General features: G+C 39.1%; 1 protein-coding gene and 1 long non-coding RNA gene across 2 annotated transcripts; both read left to right on the forward strand.

Moving 5' to 3' along the window:
- The first annotated feature begins 56 nt into the window (after positions 1–56).
- On the forward strand, positions 57–2,958 carry LOC106892669. The gene is made up of 2 exons (XR_001412926.1): positions 57–1,331; positions 2,666–2,958. It is a non-coding gene; the product is annotated as an uncharacterized LOC106892669 (long non-coding RNA).
- A 1,398-nt stretch (positions 2,959–4,356) lies between these two features.
- Positions 4,357–22,948, forward strand: LOC106892667 (translation initiation factor IF-2-like). Its single transcript, XM_014950037.1, has 4 exons — positions 4,357–4,778; positions 18,676–18,831; positions 19,566–19,614; positions 21,907–22,948. The coding sequence occupies exons 1-3, from the start codon at positions 4,502–4,504 to the stop codon at positions 19,610–19,612; spliced, it is 480 nt and encodes a 159-aa protein (XP_014805523.1). The 5' UTR covers positions 4,357–4,501; the 3' UTR covers positions 19,613–19,614; positions 21,907–22,948.
- Positions 22,949–23,402: the final 454 nt, after the last annotated feature.

Here is a 23,402-nt window from a genome sequence, read left to right on the forward strand (position 1 = left end):
GCAGAGTTCGGTTAAGAAGCTGCTTCTGCGCAAATTTGGGGAATGAACTTAATGTTTAGGCAATGAATCGGGCCTGTGATCAAGCTGCAGAAGTCTCTTTGGATGGAAAGAGTCAATGTGTGAACCATTAATTGTATATTGGGTATTTGCATTTGATTTACTGGAAGCTTAATGAAACTTGACTAAATGGATAATGCTGTCAAAATCAGTTTTGTAGTTAGTTTGTTGGGAGGGGAAGGAGATAATATTGTTTTCTCAGCCAACAGTTTGGCTCTAGGCCACGTGCCATCAGGGAACACAGTTCAATAGGAAAAAAAAAAATATGTTTTTTAAAAATATTATAAATTGCATCCATTTCTCATCCCATATCTTTGATTTTGTCCCTTTGAATTTAGGATTAAATGAAAAGCAGACCCCACACAAATGTATGGCAAATCCTTACTTAGCTCTTCATGCTTAAATAATTAGACCATGTTAGTTCAAATACTTGTAATGGAATGTTGTCTCTGTCTACATCAATTAGTGTTACAGCAGCATTAATATAAAAGATAGAACTTTGGCAAGCATGGCCTTGCTAGCAAAAGCAATTAGAAAAAATGACTTCTTAAGGATCTTTATATTTTTATTTAGTTGTTATTTAAAAATAAATACATTAATGAAGCCATAGCACTTGAAGCTCTTCCTTATTTTTTTCTGACGTTGACATCTAGAGAATTAATTTAATGTATTTTTGTGCACATAAAGAACAGATTTGAATAAGTATGCTGAGTTTAAATTTTGGTTTCGATGTGAGAACACACTTTAAATTGTCTGCCGTCAAAATTATTTCTTTTGAAGTTGCTAGTCCTGAAGTTCCACAACAGATCCTTTAGTTTTAGAGCTTCAAAACTAGAGATTTTAAGATTTTTAAATGGCAAAACACTTTAATTTCCTGTCTCTTAAGCAGCTGGAAGCAATACAGTTTTTAAGCTTAATTCTTTAAATGCTGAGAACTCGGACATAATTTTAATGCAATCCTTCCTTGTCCCTAAAATAAAAAAATCTAACCAAGGCCAAAGTAGGTATTTTCTCTGCTGTTCAGGGAAGAAATGAGGGTCATGCTCGTTACATTCTAATATAGTCAGAAGAACACCATAGATGTGAAAGCATTAAGTGAACCTTCTGGGGCACTCAAGATGATGCCAGTATATTCCCTCTTTTCTCTTAAGGTTCATTTCTGCAAGGTACTGAGTTTTAACCCTATTCTACCAAAATGTTTGAGTGGGATACCCGCAGAGTCAGTGGTGCAGTTCACCCCACTGAAGGCTATACCTGTGTTGCCCGAGACTGGGGTAAGAGTACTCAGTGCTCTGCAACTTAATTCTGACTTCTGGTGCTCTCCAAACATCCCATAATCTGATGCCTTGCGCTGCTTAGTAACTGACATAAATGTCACAACCCATGGCAGGTGATTACTGCCTCCCTTATTATTGATAATAAGAAGTCCAAGACATTTGTAAGGCCCTACAGTGAACACAGTTGACACGTGTTTCCTATATTATTTTTGATATTGGACTTCTGAGTAGCTAATTCAAATTCACAATACAAAGCTCCTGTTGAATCAGCTCTTTTAAAAATCCTCCTTCGTTCCCGACTGTATCCTCCCAAAAGAGGTTTCTGTTCCTACTTTTCCTATGGAACCCTCTGTGTGCTTTCTCAAAAAAATTAACGGCTCTCCTGCTCCCCTTTTTTTCCTGTTCCCTGCATAGTCATCTTTTTGTGTGTACCTTGTCACAGAGTGTTACCCTAGCGTTGCTTTTCCCAGAAGTGCCGCTGCAGCTTCCTTCCCTGTGCATTCTTTAGATTCAGTTAGTCCTTACACTTTTTCACAGTGAGCCTTGTTGATAAGAGCGATGAAAAATTCTGCTATCAAAGCAAGCTAGTATTTTTTAGGGTCACATAAACCCAAGCCTATTAGCTTATTTATAAATAAGCTATAAAACAGTGCTGGTAACAGTATGAAGGGGTGGACAGAAAAGGAGCATGCCAAACAGCACATTCGTGGCGTATTTGCTACGTGTCCGATGGTAAAGAGAACTTTCTAGCTGGAAGAACTTAATCTGAGGCAGCAGCTGATCAGAGAGAAACTCTCCTGATCCAAATGATTTTTGTGGCTTCTCATCTCAAGGAAAATTCTCCCCTTGTGCCCAAAGCCAAAATGTTTGTTACAAAAGAGCATGTAGCGAACGAGGCTGTCAAAACAAGAAAAACAATCAAATGCTATGTGAGGCTTATTTGTTTATTAGAGGCCTGAAATGATATTTAATGGTATTTTAATTAATGAGATCAGACATTTTAAAAAAGATCCAATAGCAAATTTTCTGTAGCTTTTCTTAAATGAAAGCTACTCTCAAATTTAGGGAGGGATTTAAAAGAGCCCGTGACAGCAGCCTGGCTCGAAGTAGCAGTGGGAAATCTGGGACATCATTTGAACGGTAAAATGATGTTTGCCTTGCAGAACATTCTATTTGCTTATTTAGAAAATACTGAGTTTTGTCTTCCATTTGCATGTGACTCCTTTAAACTTGTTCCTGATTTCCTTCTGTTTTAGCAATGACTTTTCTTTTTAACGTGATGCAAGCTGATTCAATCTTTCTAATCTATACTCTGCTTTTACACTTTCCAGCCTAAAATACAAGGGAAATCTCTTTCCAAACCCGAGGAAGTTAAATACAAACAAAGGACAGTCGTTCACCATTGCGTACCTTGCAGCCTACCTTGGGATGACTTTATACCTTCTATTGTAAAACTCCACACTTGTGAGACTTTAAAAGAACTACCTATGTTTGCAAGGCCAAACCATATTGAGCTTATTACTGAATCTGCTTTTGTAGAAGGCAGTTCTGAGATTGAGAAGCTGGCTGTTCTGAATGAATGCACTCTATATTTGACTGTCCAATAAAGTGTTCTGAATGCTGAGCTTGGCTGTTAGTCTGTTCTTTGTGTAATCGATTTAGTTTTTCTGAAATATAGCATTCTCTTAAAGGGACATGGTCAGGTTGCAGAACACAAAGCTTTGAGTTTTACTGAGCAATGAATAGGCTCGTGTTTAAGCCTGAACACACAAAGATAGGCTTGCACTAGCATAAAAAACCCCAGTAATTAAAATTGATCTGTTTAGTTTTTAAACAGATACAAAAGAATAAAGTAAATTCTGACTATGTCTCTTTAAGCTCTTTCCTTTCTATTCTCACTTATTTCACACTGTAATACAAAACTTTATTTCCAGCTGTATTTTTTCACATGGTGAGTTGGTTCTAGTGGTAAACTTGCAATGAACACTCGGTATACAACTTTCTTTTGTTACCTTCATCTTAGTGCATGTTTGCATGGTGACTGTGCATCCTTGTTGCTTTGTGCTGTTAGTTTTTTAAGACTTTCTCAGCTGAATTTGGAGTAATGCATGACTGGGAAACATGGGGTTTTTCAGAGTGTAAATAGTCTGACCTATAGCAGTGTTGACAAGTCTTTTAAAGACAGCTGGGACTTGTAAAAGGAAAATGGTTAGTCAGAAGTGGTCATATCTCCAGTAAAGTGAATGCTGATCACTTAAAATTAGCAGATTATTTTCTTACTTACATACATCTAGTTTCAGTAGAGGTCCTCTGTTTTGTTATACCTCACAGAGTTTGCCTTTATTACTTGAGCGCTACATCTCTTACAGTGGTCTGTACAGTGCATTCAGTATAGCTTTGAAGAAAGCAGGGTGAATAGGGACAGCAGAGTACCTATGGCAGCATAGAGCTAAGGGATGGCACAAAACCCATCTGGAAACTAATCCCGTGTTGGGCCTGGCATTGTTGTAGCTGTTGTCTCGCCAGCCAAGTTAGCCACCTTGAAAATAGCCCTGCACAAACTGAATGCACATCTTGGCTCACAGAGCTTCGAAGCTGTGAGCCTGATGGATGATAAACTCCATAAGAGCTTCTAAGTATGGTAGCAAACGCCTTGTTCCCAGTCTGGTAACTCCACTGCTGGGTGCGAACTGGACAAGAATCCAGCTCCCTGTGACACCCATGAGTGCATTATCACTGGCCCTTTCAGCAGAGCAGGTTTGGAGCAACACTTGGTGGGGTCCTTTTTTATCCTTCTCTGCACTTCCACCTCTTGCAGTCACTTGCTTAAAGCCACAGTTTCTTTTCTTATTACACTGAAGCAGTTATGAAACTCAGTAATTAAGAATATGGTTTCTTCATCTTGTAAACATCTCTTTTTTTGGTGCCACATTAGATAATATAAGGGGATTAATTATTGATTTCTTGATTTTGCTTGTAAATTCCGATCCCAAAGCTTAGTTTGCCATTTTAAATTTTTTTTTTTGTGCCACATTAGATAACATAAGGGGATTAATGATTGATTTCTTGACTTTGCTTGTAAATTCTGATCCCAAAGCTTAGTTTGCCATTTTAAATTTAAATGAGGATGATGGCAAAAAAAGTAGTCGGTGATTTGTGTTGCATGCATGCACTTTACTCTCTTTGTTGTATTAAATAAATCCTTAAAAGGTGATGAAGAAGAGACGGCTGAAGTCCCTGAAGCAGAGACAGCCACGGAAGAGGCTGCTGCAGCAGCTGCTGCTGGACCTGCAGCACAGGATGAGAGTGCTGGGGTGTCCCCAGAAACTGGAGGGGAGACTGACTTACCGGCTCCAGATGCATCCCCTGCTGTGGAGGAAGCACAGCAGGAAGCTGCTGCTAATTTGGAAGTTGCTGCTAATTCAGAAGCTGCTGCAGTGCAAGGTTAACTTATGAATGCCATTTTTACGTGTGTGTGTGTGTTGTGGGTTCTAAAACTCTGCCTTTTACTACAAAACATTAAGAACAAGCATCAGTGTTCCTAATGGAGTTTGTCCTGCAGTGAAAACTAATTCAGGTGTTACCTTGACATATCATGAGCATAAGGTAATTAAGTTTATTAAATCAATGTCTCTAAAGCATGCTGCCTGTGGCACCAGTTACTGTCTAAACCAGTAGAATGAGAAGTTTATTTTACTACCCCATTCTATTTCTCTTCTTCAAGTTCTTATATTAAGGTGAGAACGTAATATGCCTGGTTAAAGAGTTGTTTCAGTGTGCCTCTTACTACAGAACATTAAGAACAAGCATCAGTGTTCCTAATGGAGTTTGTCCTGCAGTGAAAACTAATTCAGGTGTTACCTTGACATATCATGAGCATAAGGTAATTAAGTTTATTAAATCAATGTCTCTAAAGCATGCTGCCTGTGGCACCAGTTACTGTCTAAAACAGTAGAATGAGAAGTTTATTTTACTACCCCATTCTATTTCTCTTCTTCAAGTTCTTATATTAAGGTGAGAACGTAATATGCCTGGTTAAAGAGTTGTTTCAGTGACCTGGTTCTTAAGGGTTTGCTAAGGAATCTGAACACTTGGTTTCAGTGGCCATTCCTAAGATATTCACACTAAACCATTACAGCTGTTCTGTCAATACAACTTCAGTAGAATCCTGCATAGCAACCAAAATGTTATCATGATCCCAATGCTAAGGATATACTAGGCTCAGAATTTCGAAACTCCATAAAACATCAAATTGGTATTAAACACTTAAATCAATTAGTGGTTACATAGTCAATATTTTGAACTGTCAGGGTGTTTGAAATATTTTGGTTTACTGTATGTTTAAAAAAATGACAACAATACAAATGCAAACCTATCCGTAAGTTGCACAAAATATACGATTATAATTTAACTTGATTTTTTTTTTTAGCAATTTTTTGTTCGTTTAATGCTAGTCTGTAAGGATAGAACAGTGGCCTATCCTCATACCTCTTGATTTGTTCAGCTGAAGTTGAAAGGGACACACATGAAGCAATTTCAGTTTCTCAGTTGATAGGAAAGCAACAAACATTGGCGTCTGCCCTGTTCAGTTGAAACAAACAAACAAAGAAACCCACAAAGATCTTGCCAGCCTATCATGAAAGAGAAACTTCATTCTAATCCTTGCTTTGGAAGGGAAGACTTCAACGTGGCTGTAGCAAGTATGGAAACCACTGAAGCGGTTTTCAGCTTGACTTAAACGTGGAATCTTTACTGCACACCTATGTTTGACTTCCTTTGGGAAAACAAACACCTACTTGAGAGGATATCTCTAAAACACAGGTCAAACTGTGATGAAAAGTGTTTTGACTTCTAGTCCATGGGAGGTTATCATACTGCCTTGAAAGGTTTTAGCAGAGTCCGAAATTGTTTTTGCATTTTTTCCTTGGTGACTCCAGTGTGGAATGGATGCATCTTAATTGCCTTTTTTACAAATGAACTTGAGAAATGAGGCAGCACTTCAAAGGGCTGACTTTGTGAAAGGTCTAGGTGTGAATAGGATTTTAATACCTGGGTGAGTAGCTCCTGTGCTTGTCTGCAAAACGATCCATTACAAAATAACATTTTAAAACAATACTTGGTCCAATGTGCTAAAGGTAATGTAGCTAATAAAAAATACAAGTAAGTATATTTGTAGTGACTATTACTGTTTAGATATAAAAAAATACTTATAAGGTACCAGTTAAAGTTCCTAGAGCCTTAAAAATTTCCATTTCTATGCAATATTTAGACCATTTCATTTGGAAAGGAAGGAGTCTGGTATATGTTGAAGTTAGTGAATTAGAGCTGTTAAGAGATACAAGATGTTTTAAAATGTCCTGCAGTGTTTACCTCCACAGAGCAATCTCAAAATTTCATTTTAAGGAGTGGGTGCTTGCTTGTATCTAGAAGTGGCTGAATATTCCTTTCACAATGCTTACCTAGGAATATTTGTTAATTGTTGGATAGGGTAGGATCTTCCATATGTAAAATATTTCTGCTGCTCTATTGAAGAGGAAGGAGCCAGGGTTTTCCATCAGAAGTGTTGTGCATTGGTGAATTAATTTAAGAATCTAATTCTAGACACAGTGACTTCCTGTAGAAACGGTCACAATTTTGTAAGATGAAATATATCTTGTAACTTAGTTACTGCTGGGGTTGACTGGAAGTGGAGGTACTATTCAGAAATTACTGATTTCTTAGATCTGTTTTCTCTGTCAACACGCTTCCTGAAGAAAACAGCAGTAGGACAGCACTTCTGTCCCGTTGATATTTATAAGGGAATGTGGGGGTCGTTTCAGGTGTCAAATCTTGCTGCAGGGGTTGTTCTTTGCTGTGTGGTAAAGCTGGTGGGAACCAACCTGGGGGACAGAAAATTGTTGAGAAACTTCTGCGTGTTGTTTCAGCCCTCTTTCTTCCAGCCTCTAATCAGGGTATCACATATTAGCTAAAGCATTTGGTATGGAGCAGCAGAAGCTGGACTTCCCTTCAGTGATTACTGGTTTCTAGAGCCAGGGAGTGTAGCCTTGCCTGATCTTGGTGTTTCTGGGATGTTCAAACTTGCTTCTGAGAGCGGTTCTCTCGTGCCAGCGGTCAGCAGTGAAGGCTGTTGTAAATAACCGTTCATAACAGGTGTTCCTCAGTCAAGGGTGAACCCTGTGGATCTCACCAGCAGTTCATGTGAGGTTCCTCCTCCGGGGCTGTGTCCCGCTGTGACTGTCCTGTAACCGGAGTCCTGCCACCAGGTCACCTTAGCGTTTGGCTGCTCCTCTCCTCCAGGCCCCCTCTGCAGCAGAAGAGCACGACCGGTTCTTCCCTCACATCTCCGAGGAACTGACAGGGGCCTCTGGCTCCTGACCACGTGGAGGGTTTAACAAGCAGCACGTGGTCTTGCACGCACAAGCTTAAACCAGTATCCTTTTCCTTTCAGCTAGGTAAAACCTAGTTTCCACTGGCATAATAACTCAAAATATAAGCAGGTGGTATTTGGATTCAAAAGCTCTATGTACCACTTTGTTCAGTGCTTACCTGCAGTCAACAGCTACTTGTGTTTTTTTAAAAAATAATTATTTAATTAAAACCCTTCTGGAAGTAACCCTTCCATTTTGTACTTAACAGTCTTCATCATTTCTGTCCTCTATCTGTGTTATTACATTTCTGCTGAGGTAGAGAATTTTCTTTGAGAACTGCCAAGGGAAAGGCAGGCTTACTTTGAAAAAGAGTATTTATTTAAATAACTCCCATTAGCTTTGTTGGTAGCTTGGTGTTACTTCTGAAGATGAAGGTGCAAGTATTTTTATTGTTACCTCTGCTTTTTCAAATGCAATTTTTTCTTTTAATCTGTAAGGCTTTCTATTATAAGTTTGAAAGTGAGGGGCGCCGATGGTTGTTTGTCTCCAGCTCCAGTATGCATACATTTATATATACAGACAACACAAATGGGTGATTATACATGGATGTGCAAAAAAAAAAGACCAAAAAAACCAAAACCCAACAAAACAACCCACAATCTTGGAGGTAGGTACTTTATCAAGGTAATTTTCAATTTTAGAAAGTTAATTGCAATTGTACCTGGCTGGAATTTTCTCCTTGCCTCAATTTAAGCAATTTACAACCCATTACTGGTATCTGGAATTCTGTGAATACTGTTGCCAAAAAAATACTGTGCACGTAACTCTGTTCCCAAGGTTTTAGCTTCCTCTAAATTCTAGTTTTTTTATACCTTTTTATTACTTCAGCTGTTGTGCCGTCACTCTTGGTTACTGCCTGATGCTGCTAAGTTTCCTGCTGTTCTCCTACTGAACTCTGTGTCTGGGGACAGTAAATTAAGATCAATTAGTCTTCGGATAGAACAAATGCTATAAAATGCACAGGCTGGCGAGCTGCTGTTTGGATTTTAGGCAATGTGGTTGCATCTGTGACTTGTAGTTTTTGTATTGCTGCTATAAACTGTTCTCCAACTCTAGTATTGAAGCTTGAGGTTTTGGCATCATCAACGGGAATTGCAAAAGCAATGAGCTTTCCTGGACTCCTGACTTCTGCAGTGTAGGTTTTCTTCTAATTTTGTGAGTACTGAAGGATGTGGTCTCTTCTCTTGTTATTTTGGACGCGGTTTGAGTGAGTAACTAGATTTGGGGAGGCTTAGGGTGTGAATGCGCCAGAGTTTTCCACGTTCAGCTTCGGATGGCACTACAATGCCAGCTGTCTGCAGCCTAGAGAAACAAATCCAGGCTGGGCTGGCCAGGAGTTACAGCTTGCTGGGCAGGACTTCTGCTGACCCCATGGCACAGTGATGCCAGGCAGACAAAAACACCCAACGCCATCAAGGTACAACCCAGTGTACCTTGTTTTTTCCCTTGGGAAGTTGCCAAACTCTGGGTGCGAGTTCAAATGCTCTGACACCAGGAGTATTTGGAAGAGTCCTCAGAGTTGTTTGCAATCACTGGTGTTTACTCAGAGGCTTTCAGAATGGCGTTGCTCAGTGGAACAAACATGTCCTTCTAGGTGCTTGGTTGCATGGGATGGAGGAAGGAGGAGAAGCTGTGCCACCTGCAGCTCTTCACAGCCTTAGGTGCTGAGGTGAGATGTAGCTTGGTTACCCCTGGACAGACCTCATCCCTGATGATTATACCACTTGTTCTCACTTGGACCTCATGAAAATAACTACACTTTTCTTTTTCTTCTCTTATCGACCTTGCTTGGATAGATAGGAAGCATCTCATAACAAGGCTAGTATCTTCCATTTTCAGACGTATAATGTCAAGGCATGAAATGGGTCTTTAGATTGGTGTAACAGCAGCAGATAGAACCAGGGAAAGTATTCATATCATCTGATGAAATCTGTGCTTAATTACCAACTGTAATAAAGGTTTTCTATTCCCAATTTCCTCTTAGAGGATTTTTTTCTCTTCATTGATTGTGGTAAACTAGCTAAATTAATCTCCAGAAAGTTGAATTATGTGAATATTATCCTACTGGGGAAGTACCCATATATGTGGAACTCCTTTGGGGTATTTCTGCTTCGCATTTATAATTTTCTTTATCTATCCCTTGGGCTGCTGCGTTTCTCTCTCATCTCTCTGATTGCCACACACTGGTCAGTATTCTCTTCTCTCTTCCTCCTGTTTTCCTTCATAAAACTGAGCTTGTAGATGAGTTGTCGTAGCATAAATGGAAAATCTCTGTTGTGATTCTGTGAAGAATGTGAACGATACTTAGAAAAAGACCTCTGTAGAAGTTGTGAGCGTGTGAACACACAGGTTGGTAAATGGAGAGGCTGCTCATTTTTGAACACGCAGGCTGAAAAGAGAATTTTACAGCATGCACTGGGCTGGGGAGGAAGATTCCAGTAAAATGGAAAACTCCTAGAACTTCCCAGCTAAGAGTGCAAACAAATAAGTGGGGGAAAACTACATAAAATAACTGTTTTCCTATTTGTCTATTGTAGCACAAGGGGACAAGTAGATGAAAGATTAAAGCTGGTAAGAGGACATACCTCTGTAGAAGCTGTGAGCGTGTGAACACACAGGTTGGTAAATGGAGAGGCTGCTCATTTTTGAACACGCAGGCTGAAAAGAGAATTTTACAGCATGCACTGGGCTGGGGAGGAAGATTCCAGTAAAATGGAAAACCCCCTAGAACTTCCCAGCTAAGAGTGCAAACAAATAAGTGGGGGAAAACTACATAAAATAACTGTTTTCCTATTTGTCTATTGTAGCACAAGGGGACGAGTAGACAAAAGATTAAAGCTGGTAAGAGGACATAAAGTTAATGCCTAAAATATTTTCTCTATTAAGAAGATAATGGACTTACTGCTTTTTACTAATAAAATATTTATAGCTCATTGTCAAGACTTAAAAATAATCAAAAAATAACTTTATTTCTTCAAATTGCAAAGCAAGAACTCACTTTGAGTTAATAACAGTTAGCGTTTACTTTACCTCAAGTAGTATTACCTGCGTTATTTGAAATTTTTCTGTAAATATAGCATGTGAAGGACTACTATTAGTGTCCTACTTTAGAGAAAATGGCAAGAGGGACTCCTTTCTGTTCTCCTGTGGTGGCAGTTCAAACCAGAATGGTAATGATGGGGACTTTTCAATTAATTTTTGGGCAGTGTTTCTCACTGCAGAGAGAAACATCGTTTTCAAAAAAACAACATGCTGGGCTTCAGCTGCTCCTTGGAAAACAATGTCAGTGGGTAAAACCTGGTGCATTACTTTGTATGAGGAGTGGTGAAGAAAAAGCCTAACTTTTAATTAAAAGGTTTTTTAGAACTCCTGAGGATTTAATGCATCAGATTCTTATATATGCTGTTTATGTTAACTAGTTTTCCTGTCAGTGGCTAGATGTTTAAAACAACCAACCAAACACAATGTGAATTGCTTCTCATCGCTATAAATCTTTGTTATGGAATAAAAAGCTATCTACTTGAAATTAGATGAGGTATTATAAACTATTCTAGATGAATGTGGTATTCACTGTTATGCTCTTATTCTGACCATTACAGCATCTCTGAATCTTTTTTAATCATCCATTTCAGAATAAGCTCACTTGAAGTGAGTCTTCTGGTCATTAGTATGAACTAATGAGGCTTTTCTTAGGAACTAGTGGCCTACATTTGGCACAAACAACATGTGAAATGTTGGGTTGAATGAAGTTGTTTCTTTTCTTGCTGTATGGAATGAGGAAAACTTTCTTTTCTTAAAAATGTGCTTCATAATGCCATGGTTTAGGCTCTCAGATGGACCTCATGGATTATTTTTTTTCTGGATTAATTATGGATGGCTTGCAGAAAGAAGAAGCTGCCGTATTTTTTTTTATAGTGGCAGGATTATCAGAAACCTCATCCTTCCTTTGCTCATCAGTTTCTCAAAGACCTTTGGGCTCTGAGGCTCTGGTTCAGCTTTAATTTATGGAATAGCTGAAGGTGCCCGTGGGTTCTGGTGGGGCATTACTGGGTAGGAAGGCTGAGCCTGCCTCCATGCCATGCCCACACAACAGGGTGGCCAGGCCAGGGCAGTGCCACAAACAACTTCTTGAGAGCAATGTGGGCTTGAACAGTCACCAGCCACACGTTCCTGTCCTGTGCGTTCAAGGAACTGATCGGACTGAAAAATAATCAGTGCTTTTCTAAACAATTGTGGGTTCCCTGATGTGGTTTAGCACGTAGAGCTGAGAGGCTTATTTTTTTCTTGGAGCTCAAGTGCTGAATACACAGTGTTGGAGAGAGGCGTTGGTCTGTGGTTAACCATCCAGTAGATTCTTTTCCTTTTAAAGCCCAATGCTTAAGCGTTAAGTGTTTTTCCTTTCCGAAGAAATGGGTAAATTACTCTAGCTGGTTATAATCTTAAATGGTCACTGAATAAAATGCCAGTGAGCAGAGAGAGAGCATTTCAAGTAGTCCTGAGGGATGTTCCTGGTGCTTGGAGTGTTATCGGTGGTGCAGGCCCTTTGTGCTGAGCTCCTTGTGTCTTCCTGGCCAATGAAACCTGAAGCACCTGCTCACTTTACAAACACTTATGCACAGTTTTGCCTATTTCCTTCCAAACTGACTCGGTGACGATTATTTCCCCCTCTCCCTCTTGCTGGTGGGGCTGGTGGGGGGATTGAGCCCAAGTCAGCTGTACCTGGGGTGGCAGGTGGCTTCTGATGAAAGGAAGGAAGGTGACCTTAGCTGTCACCACTACCTCAGGATGTAGAACAAAAGTCGTTGTTGAACAAACTTCTCTTCCATTTTCCTTAAAGCTGATGATGGAAACAAAATATGTGAAGTTGGTCTTTTTACTAGTGTGTTGTCTCCAGGATTAGATCTGAGGGAGCCAGGTACCTCCACCTCTTCTATTTTATTTTGCAGTCCCTCTCAAATAAGTTCTTGAGTTACTTTTCGAACATGGCAGATTTTGACTTTTTAAAAGTGAATTCTACTGAACTGTCAGTTTTCCATTAGAGGGTCTTTAAACTATGAAAAGGGAATTTTTTGCTCTGCCTGTCCTAACGTTTCAGGGGGCATCCTGAGACCCTCAGTGGATCTCACGGAGAAGAAGCTTTACGTAAACAAAAGCATTACATTCCAGTGTGAGTAGTTCTTTAAAAGACTCTTAAATTAAATATTGTTTCTGTTTTCACAATTAGATTTGACTTTTCTTTTTTCCTTCGGAATTAGTATGTGCCACTGGTTATGTTATAGGCAGCTTGAAATATCAAAGCCTGGTTTTGTGCTCCAGCTTTGGTTTGTGCGCTCCGGGCAGATTCCATTTGTATTATGCTGGCTAACTTGTATTATTTTAGCTTTATAAAGCCAAATTCTTCTGCAAATAATTTTTTAAAGTAATTGAACCTGACGTTCTGCATTACACATACCAGCCTCATCTCGACTGCTTAAAAAAAAATAATTTTGTGATATGAAGGATACTGCTCTAAGTGCTACACTCAGAACAGTGTATTTTTAAATATCTTTAAGAATTGCAGGAAACCAGTGCCTGTTCAGATTTCTTTGCTGCTGTTTCTAACTGGAAGTTATCACTTTTAAAATTAATCAAAGGATGAGGATTAGAATAAAGATATCACTTTTAAAATGAATCAAAGGATGAGGATTAGAATAAAGATAAGATAGTTAAAATACATTAGTAGGGAAACACAAAACTGGGGAAAAATATAGAGGCTATTCTCCTGAGAAGGCTGTGGTTGTCTTGTATGATTTTGTTATGAAACTGCCATTTCATAGGGAGAGGGGAAAATCCCCACCTCTCCCGAGCAAGGAAAAAATGGAATGTAGCTTTCATTTTAAAATATAGAAAAACTATCTTCTCCGTATGTATTTTAAATAAGGAAAACATACTTACAAAGCCAATTAAAAATACAAGGTAAAAGCTCAAACTCCAGTAAGATTTAAAAATAGAGAATGCAAGTCAGTTTAAGTATGCCTATGGGCTATTTGTATCAGTCATCTATACATTGGTATCAATAGATACTAAAAATAATAAAGTTTCAACACAAAAGCACTCAGAATAAGGAGAGCATTTGCAGCAGTGTCAAGTTGACTGGCCAAAGCTGGTTAAACCTTTTCTGAATTCCAACAGTGACCCCATGCTTTTTTTTTTTAAATTTGGACTTTTCCTTCTTTTAATGCTGCTCGATGAGAGACACCTTCTTCTATTTTTACACCTTAAAGAGAAAAATATACTTCTTTCACAAGGTAAAGTGCTTCGCAGGCACGAGGAAAGAGGAAAGCAGTTCTTTCCTTTTTACAAGAATTTCTTTCCATATGTAAAATAAGTTTGTTTTCTTCACAATTAGCTGCTACTTCAGTGGAAATATGAAATTATGAAATAATAGATATATATTGGACAGCTGGTAGTTTGCTTTGTGAGCCTTCATGTGCGGTATGTGGTGTGAAACACGGCTTGGAAAATTCAGCTTTATGAACGCTGAACGCTAAAGGAAAGCTGGAAAGCTTGTTTTAAATGTTTGAAAGCTTTGGGGGAAGAAGCCCTGTGAGCAGTGAGGTCTGGGTTCTGAAAGTCAATCCCTGTGCATGGCGTTTTGTGGTGGGTTTTATTATTAGCAGGAGAAAGTCAATCTACGTGAGTGTGTGTGTGGTTTTTTATTTTTTATTATTAGCTGGGGCAAAGATGAGTCAGTCACACAGGGTGTGCAGCTCCCTGCTTGTCGTGCTTCTCTGTCCTGCTGGGGGAATGCTGAGCCTGCTAAAATTCAGGCAGTTAAATCGAGGATCATGAGGACACAGAAGCACCCTGGATTCGTTTTCTGTTCTGCTGGGGATGCACAGAAGTGTAGAGTCCTGCGTGCTCAGTGCTGCAACATTAGCACTTGTAAGAGTAAAAATCGTGTCTTTAAAGACTGCAGGAATAACTATTTCATACAGGAAGCAGCTTGCTTTTTTCACTGAAATGAGAAGGATAGTTTCCTAAAAATTATATTTCTAGGTGGAACTAGATGTTGGATATTTGTGCTAATCAGCTCCTGGAGCTTCCTAATGCTGCTGCCTTATTCTAAAAAAACAAAACACAACAAAAACTTAATTTCCTTTTGTCTGTAGAATCAATTTCCTTTTCTGTATTTACTCAACTCGAAACAGATGTGTTTTCATAACAGAAATGGTTTGGTATTGTGTGTGGTGCGTGCGTAGTGTGCTGCTGGTACTTGCCTGGTCGTGTTCTGTCCCTGCACGTGCAATTTGGAGGATGCATTTCTTCTCAAAACGGTTATCTCGTAAAGCACAGGAGCTAAGGAGGACTTGAGAGTGCATATAGTCGTCCTGGGCAGAAGCAGGTGATATTTTTGTTAGGGTTTGGTGTTACACGTAAGCAGTGTGTATTACAAAGATGTTGAGTTCAGTACTGGTGGCTGCGCAGTGGAAATATATCAGGGGTCGAACCAGCCTGAGGACTAGGTTTGTCCTCAAAATCCTCCATATGTTAAAATCCCTTTGAATGCTCTCAGAACAGCTGTTGATGCAATATGCAAAGCCCAACCACTTGCCTACAGTTAGGAAAGTTGATTAGTTTGATTTTTCTGAGGCTTGAAGTTCTTTTGTATTATCTTTCGTTGAAATGACAAGAAAATTCAGATGTGTAAGTGCAATAGTATACACAAATGCCTAGAAAAACTGAAGAAAACTGTACCTGCTGCTACTGGGACCCAGCTACTTGCCCCGGGGGAAGATTTAACATTGACAAATGCCTGGTGAAGAAGCATAAGAAAAATAAATATGAATTTTTCAGAAATTCTTTTCAGAAAAAAAAATCTAATATTATACACAAAGGCAATTTGACTGGAATGCTGCAAGTGGGTATTTTGTTAAAGATGTTAAGGAGCTGTATTAGTTTTGTGTAATACAGATAATAAAGCAGCTGGGCTTTCAGGAGAAAATATAAGATGACCAGCACTTAAACACCATGTGCATTCACTGCAGAGAAGCAGCTGCACAACGCAGATTGTTTTGTTCACTTAAAGCCTGTAGGAGCTGTAAGAAAACTGGCATAAATAGATAAAATTAGTCACAGTCATCGCTGCACGAGGAAATACAGGGACTTCAGAATTTCACACTGATCATCACTCAGAAGACAACACAGAACCAGATAAGATGCTCGATTTTGGAAAAATGAAGCTTAAATTTTATAGTATGTAAATTAATTTAAGTTGGAAATTATTTCACGTCTATTCATGTGAACAGATGTGATTCATCTATCACATCTATACATCTATTAATTGCTGTAGAGTTTCACGACAGGCTTATTAACAACTTTGCAATAATTGAACAGACAGAGAAGTGAAATCCTTCTTCCAAGGATTATGGAAGATGAGTCATCATTGTACCAGGCACAGATTAAAATCTCTTTTATGAAATCGGGTGCTGCCGCAGGATTTTACATGGAACAACTGCGGGAGATTAAGCTGGACTGAAAAAATGTGAAATGCATGCAGATTTTAAAAAAAAAAAAAAGGAGGGGGGTGGAGCAGGGTGGAAATAGTATCCAGGGAAGCAAAAGGGAGAAGTTCCTAACCTTGTGATGCTGTGTGCCACCAGCTGATCGGTAGGAGAGGCTGGGAGGGACCTGGGCACTATTCCTGGTGTTCCCCGCAGAAAAGGGGCCACGTGGCCGTCCTGGTTCTGCAAGTGATGGGGGACTCCTCCTCAGCCTGCTGGGTCTTCATTCATCTGGTGCTGCCCTGGCACTTCAGCAGTTCCTTAGGACAGAGAAAAATGTGTTGACCTTGTGACCAGGATACAGAGCGTGTGTTCCAAGACTGAGCTGTGTAGAAACCACCAAAAAATACAGCGAGATTTGTTTCGTTATGTCAGATTAATGCTCAAAATAGCCATCGTGGTTATAGACTGGTTCTTATTTTCGTGGTGCTGAAAGCACCAAAGGACACTTAGCTAGCTGGCTGTCCTTGCAACAGCCCGAAGAAATGATGACAAAATGATCTGCATAGGGGATTATCTCCAGCAAGAATTCAGACTGGCCCAAGGCGTGGATAATGACCTGGTGAAGCTGCCAAGTCTGGTGCTGCCACGAGCAATTGTGCTCGGAGCCCCAGCTTCTGCCAGCTTTCTCTTCTCAAAAAAAAGCACTTTGGCTGTGGCATCAGGAAGGTGGTTCCTACGAAACTCCAGCCGCGTGTGCTGAAGGAACTCATGTGAAAGCCACTTGGATTTCTAAAAAATCAAAGTACCAGCTAGAGTTTTCTGCAGATTAAGGACAGTTACTCATATCTACAGACATAGGTTTTCAAAAGTGCAATGCCTGTTGCAACAAGACCCTTTGTATTTTAGGGACTGAGAGTTCTGCAGAGACCTGGATGGATATACTGGGAGGAATCCATATTTTGTTGCAGTAGACTGCCTTTCTGGTAGCCACAAAGAATACTTCAGACCAGAGAAATCACTCAGTACAAGTGGTATCAGTGTTAATGTTTGTTTATAAGGCAGGTATTCCTGTCGGTGACAAATAAACACAATTCCTTGTCAAAGGAAATGAGACTTCATTAAGAAGCAGGAAAAGTCTATGTTACTCCCTCTATTTGCTTACTGATCTACTCTTCTTGGTGCAAAAGTGAAACCACTGAAACATCAGAAGAAATAAACAAAAATTAGCAAGATGAAATACTGTAAGTAAGAGAGCAAGTGTTTGGTAATATAAACTAAATGTTTGATGTTACAAACTCAAAACCAGCAGCTTGTTACCATAGCAAGTATATTGCATTACATCAGGTGATGCTAGCTATAAAATACCTGATGTTTTGAATTGCTGTTGTACTATTTTTATTGCTTAGCTGTTCCCTATAAAGACAAAGGTAGCAAATCCTGACTTTTTTTTTTCTGTTGCTTCTTCAAAATTTAGTCGGTGTTCTGCAAAATAAAGTGAAATAGTTGATGTTTAGAATATGCTGTATTTAAATAGCTCATATTTGGGAAACGTCATGGGATGCTAGCTCTGCAGAACTCCTGTTCATGGCGTTTATTGAACTTCTAATGAAGCTGTTTAGTTAGCTGTATTTAATATACTTGTATCTTAGTATAGGGCATGATTTTTAACAATGAAGCCCCTGCAAACCTTATTGTGCGAGGTAGTTAAGGTGTGTGATGATGGAGACCCCCAACAGTAAGGTTAGAAGAATATGGTAAGAGAGAATTTACTCAAGTAAAAATTAAATGTAACTGCTGGATGAATCAGTCGCTCTGCAGAGTGTATCTGTATAGAGACATATTGCCTATTACAGACTTTTTATATAGATAAATTGCTCTATCCTTAAGAAGTATTGAAAAATAGCGAGTTGGCAATCATGCCACACTGGAATCGCAGCCTGAACCTTCAGCCTGATGCTAGGATATCTCTGCACTGGAACTACCCGTGATGTCTTTGCAAGGTTTCGTGGAGTGTATGTTTAATGTCTTGTGGTGTTGATCAGACTGGGATTATTTCCATGGAAACTTCACCATTAGTGTCTTGTGCATCATTAATAGTTTGACAGAAATCAGAAAATGAAATGAGGGTATCTGCAAGAGAATATACACATTAGAGAACACTTACCTTTGTCTAAAGGCATGAAAATAGTTCATGTTTATAGTTTTCTGCCCCAGGGCTGGGAAGAGTCAGACTTTTCCCTGGAATTCCACTTGCAAACTTTTATTTTCATGGTAAAATGTAATCATCTGATAGATCCTGTTGTCTTCAGGTACTTCAAAAATGTATGTCAGGCAGGTGCCTCATGCTTTGTGGGCCTTGACTGCTCACCCTCATTTGTGCCAGTGAATGGAAAGACAAGACAATTATCTCTCTAATTTGATTCATAGAAACTGTGAGTGAAGTCTTGGATGTTGCAGCTTCTCCCCACGAGGAAAGCTTAGACAGTGTCAAGGAAGGAGTATCCTCAGAAGCTCAAGAGATTTCCGAGACATCCTCGAGGAGCCAGGACGTTGACGCTGAGGAGTCGGGACAACCTTCGGAAGGTGCAGGAGAACAGCTGGGTCTGGAATGTTTTGTCTCTGAAAAGCACTAGTGGCTGTTTGAGCTGAGCAGGCAGAACCCAAGTGATGCCATGTAGCTGCTTGCCACGTCGCTGCTTGGCACCATTGCACTAGCAGAGAACTTAATTTGGAAATTCTATGCCATGCAATAGAAATAGGTATTGCTAAGTCAGACCGTGGGGGTGTTTTAAGCTTGGTCCCCTTCTAAGCAGCTAGATGGAAATGTGCTTCGTAAGATGCAACAAGCTTTTTAAACATCTGACCTAATTTGAAAGGTAGAATTCTCTTAAATTACATTGCTGTGAAGAAAAATAGAGAGAATGTGATATTTATAAATGTTACAGTATTTCAGCGAAGCTATAAATGATCTCACATTGCTACTGAAGTTGAACAATAAAATTGAACACAAAGAAAAATGTGTGTTAAAATCATCACTGCGGAGATTTTCAAGGGACTTTAGAAGTTTGGCCTCTAAACTCTTTTACAATTAGACTTAAAAAGCTAAAAGGAAAACTGTCTGTGTACCTAACAACACTTTGTAAATTGTATCCCTTTGGTCCAAATCCTTTGGACTAAAGGGAGACAACTTACTCAACAATTTGTTGTCAAGTGAGTTGTGGGATCCTTTGGACTAAAGGGAAACAACTTACTCAACAATTTGTTGTCAAGTGAGTTGTTTGCAATGTTTCTCATTGGTGTTTTATCTTCATTTTCAGTTTCTGTGGAGGAGAAGACACCTGAAGAAGTTGCTAAGGAATCCTAAAGGTACAATTGCAGCACGTGGCTTCCTGCTCTTCACCTTTCTTTTTTGTTTTTCTCCGTTAGTGGCAATTGTAGCACATGGTCAGTCTGCACATGCACTCTGATGGTGAATTTGTATTTCTGTTCCCAACAACCACACTGCAAAAAAGAACTTAACTGAAGTATTTCTTATTGTTTTGGAACCATTGCTGGCATCTTTTAGAGGCTAAGGAGCAAAACTTTTCTACATCAGTTGTCATGCTGGGTATTTATTTATGGCTTTATCTTAGTCTTTGTCTGTGATGTTCTTTCTACTTTGCTGCTCCCTGGGACTCCCCTTCCCAAAATGACTGTCAGATGGTGATAGAAACTTGAGGGAAATAAACACTTTGGCTGAAATACGAACACGAATCTTGGTAGAAAAGATATTTACTAGAAGAGAAACAGCTGAAAGTTAAGCAAATAAACTTCCTAGGTCAGGAATTCTCCAAATTAATTTGATGCTAGTTAACAATTCAAACACTAATTGTTGGAACACCAGCACAAGAGGAGAAGGAAACGGAGCAAAGAAAGTTATTTTTCATTGCATCCTCAAAATCTATGTTCTAAATACACTCACACAACCTTATTGTTATGTTCTGAGTCCTTTGCAAATGCACATTTGCCTATTCCATCATCCACTGCAATATAAAATAAGGTAATGCCTCTTACCTTCTTGTGATAAAAGGTAAGTAATGTTCTTAAAACTCCATCGTTTTCTTCCATGCTGTTTTAGCATTTAAAACTAAGAAAAAAAAAATAGCACAAAGCCAACCCCACAATTATAGAATATTTTACAAAATGCTAGTGTAAGGTAAGTTCCTCTACCAAACAGAATTTTTGTGTTTTACTGGGAATAATGGTGTGAAGGGGAACAGATCTTTAATGAATGTGAGATGTGCAAAAAATTTGCAAGTGTGTGCTTTTCAAAGCTGTTATTTTAGCTTAAAATGAAAGCTAAGGGCACCCAAGGACACCACATCAGAAAAATAAGTTACCAAGTAATTCTCTCGACTCTGGGACGCATAAACGCAGTGATACAGAGAAAGTAAAAGAATTACAAATCTTTTTTTTTTTTTCCTATAAGCATCTTGCAGCCCTAGAAATTGTTGTATTGTTATTCCAGATTTTGATTTTGACAACAAATACCCAATAGAGCCAGTTCAATTAATGAAGGCAGAGACGATAACTGGAAGGGGTGGGAGTGGGAGGAAAGACAAACTGTAGAAAACACCTTTGATGGAAAGAATTGAAAATAGATGAAAAATGGATGAATCTGCTACCAGAATACAGGTCCACTGAATTCTGCTTAAACTACTTGGGCTCTTTTTTGACCAAAAAATTTACTTTTTATGAATATAGCATCACAAGGCTACAAAAAGAGTCTCTTACTGAGTTCCAATTTGATCTTGTTGGGGGAGAAAAAAAGGTTTAGAAAACATTTTTACTGCTTAGTGCTGGAAGATCGCTGGCTGATTTATTCCAATTTACAAGTCAAAAGCCACAATGCACACCCAGTCAGGAATGAATTTTTAATTTTTTTTTATTGTATGTTTTGATTATAAGCACTTTTGGCTATTGACATTAACTTTGAGTTTGCATTAAAACACAGTATAGTTTTTAAGGAATTCAAAGCAAAAAATAAATAACTAAAAGAATGTTGATATGAGAATCAAATCAGTAACCAGTTAACTTTTTAAAAAATTACTAAGTATTCGGTGAAGGGATAGAACTGGTAGTAATGCATGAAATCCACAGATGAAGCCTTGAATTGATACTGAGAGTATACTTGAGTAAGACTGTACTATTGTTCCCCTTTCTTTTCAGAGTACAACCGTGCTACTCTGTGTGGCTCTTGGCCCCAAACTCACACAGCTACGAATCTACTTATATCAGTAATCTCAGCGAACACAATTGGTTTACCTCGTGCTTAAAGTTAAGCAAGTAACTATTTGTAGAAGTGAGGCTTAGTGGAACGTGTCCATCATGCAGGGGAATTCTTTCATACCTGAGCAACGTGGCTGAAAATGAGGGGGTTCTTTGAAACTGGGCTTTGGTGGTGGTAGCACAGCAAATTTTCACGAGCCATCAGATAAGTTTGATTTACACAGTAGTACTGTTTATATGCTGTAATTCACCTAACTGGTAACCTGCAGCCAAATTCACAGTGTGCTTTGAATGTTTGCAAACAAAAAGACCTGATGAATCAAGTCTGTTGCTAAACATCATTTATTGTTGCTTCCTCTAAACCAGATTCTTTTTTCTTCTTCTTCCCAGCAAGCAGTGCTGAAGCCTTTGAAAAGTTTAATGGGAATATTCGTGGCAATCAACCAGCTGACTCCTGTGTGAAAGAAACCTCATACTCTTCCTTGGAGACCTAAAAGAATTGTGCAGTTTGTCACACCGCACGCTGCTCCTTAGGACCAGTATTCATTGCTGCAACTGACAACCTAATACCATTTAAGTTGGTTAGAGAGACGCTTCTGTGATTAACATCTCTGCTTTAGGAAGTAGCAGCCAGTAATAACTGTCAAAGCACGACCCGGCATGTAATAAATAGACGTGCTGAGAGAAGCTGTAGACTTAACTGAAACCACGTCAAGTGAACTCATCCTAGCTCTGCCTTGTCTCGTTAATGTATATTGTTTTCTTACTTTCGGTCCAAACTGTGGCGCATAATTACATGATTGTAACATTCCATGCTAAAATGTAAGCAAAAGGTTTTAACTAAGCTAAAAAACTTATAAAAATTACCTGATAGTATTTTTAAACTGGGTGACAGGGAAAATAACAACCTTGTTTGCTCCCAAGTTTGGATTTGCAATTGTTAAGTGTAGGACATTTGGCTGTACAAATCTAATTTCCCCCCTGCATAAACATTTTTGATGCTACAATATGCAGGAATAAACATTTTTAAGCCTCCTGCTTTGAGAACAAAACCCATTTGCAAGTAGTAGCGATAGGTGCTTTACAGCATGAAAATCAAAATAACACTGGTTAAGTTATCGATTGAAGTGTTGGTGCCTACTTTGCAGGTGCTAGGCCCCGTTCCTACCAAACCTTGTTCAGCTTCTTGTAGTCCTTCTGTGTTGTTCTGTCTCAGCAGGGACACGCAGCAGTGGCATAACAGCATGGAGCTTTGAGAGAATACTCATAGAAATAATGAACAATTTAGGCTATGGTGAAGTTTGCAGATGGCCAGCAACATGGCAGATGGCCCGTGGAAGGCTATACCACAGGTGTTCAAATGGACAAGGATTTTTAGGGAGTAATAAAGAACAGAATCACTAAAGAATCTTCTGTTTTTAGTACTACCTTAATAATGAAAAAAATCCTTAGGGAGTAATAAAGAACAGAATCACTATTTTAGTACTACCTTAATAATGAAAAAAATCTATAATGAATAATGGGTTTATATGACACTGCTCTCCTAACCCTCTATTGTGCTATGTGCATGTGCACGACTGTGCATCTACTGCAAAATTTTTACTGAGACCCATTACAGCCATCCCAGAATGGCGATAATTCTAACTGGGGCCAAAGAAGGTGTATTATACACAATTTGTATAAGAAGCATGAACTATAAGGTGCATCTGGCTGCTTTCTCTTCAAGTAGACTTTGGAAATGACAGCGTTATGACATTTCTACCCATGGCACAAAGCAACACCTGCTCCTTCCCCCATTGAAAAGCAAATTATAACAGCATTCCAACAAAAATGCAGCTTCCTGCCCCTGTACCTGCTTAGGAATAACTGGAATAATGCAGAGGTAA

The sequence above is a fragment of the Calidris pugnax genome, unplaced genomic scaffold (genome assembly GCF_001431845.1).
Source record: "Calidris pugnax isolate Ruff unplaced genomic scaffold, ASM143184v1 scaffold42, whole genome shotgun sequence".
Classification (NCBI taxonomy): Eukaryota; Metazoa; Chordata; class Aves; order Charadriiformes; family Scolopacidae; genus Calidris; species Calidris pugnax.

Coding starts and splice junctions, on each gene's coding strand:
- LOC106892667 (XM_014950037.1), top strand. CDS start 4,502: ATGCACTTTACTCTCTTTGTTGTATTAAATAAATCCTTAAAAGGTGAT. Junction 4,779..18,675: donor AGAAGCTGCTGCAGTGCAAG/GTTAACTTATGA, acceptor TTTGATTCATAG/AAACTGTGAGTGAAGTCTTG. Junction 18,832..19,565: donor GTCGGGACAACCTTCGGAAG/GTGCAGGAGAAC, acceptor CTTCATTTTCAG/TTTCTGTGGAGGAGAAGACA.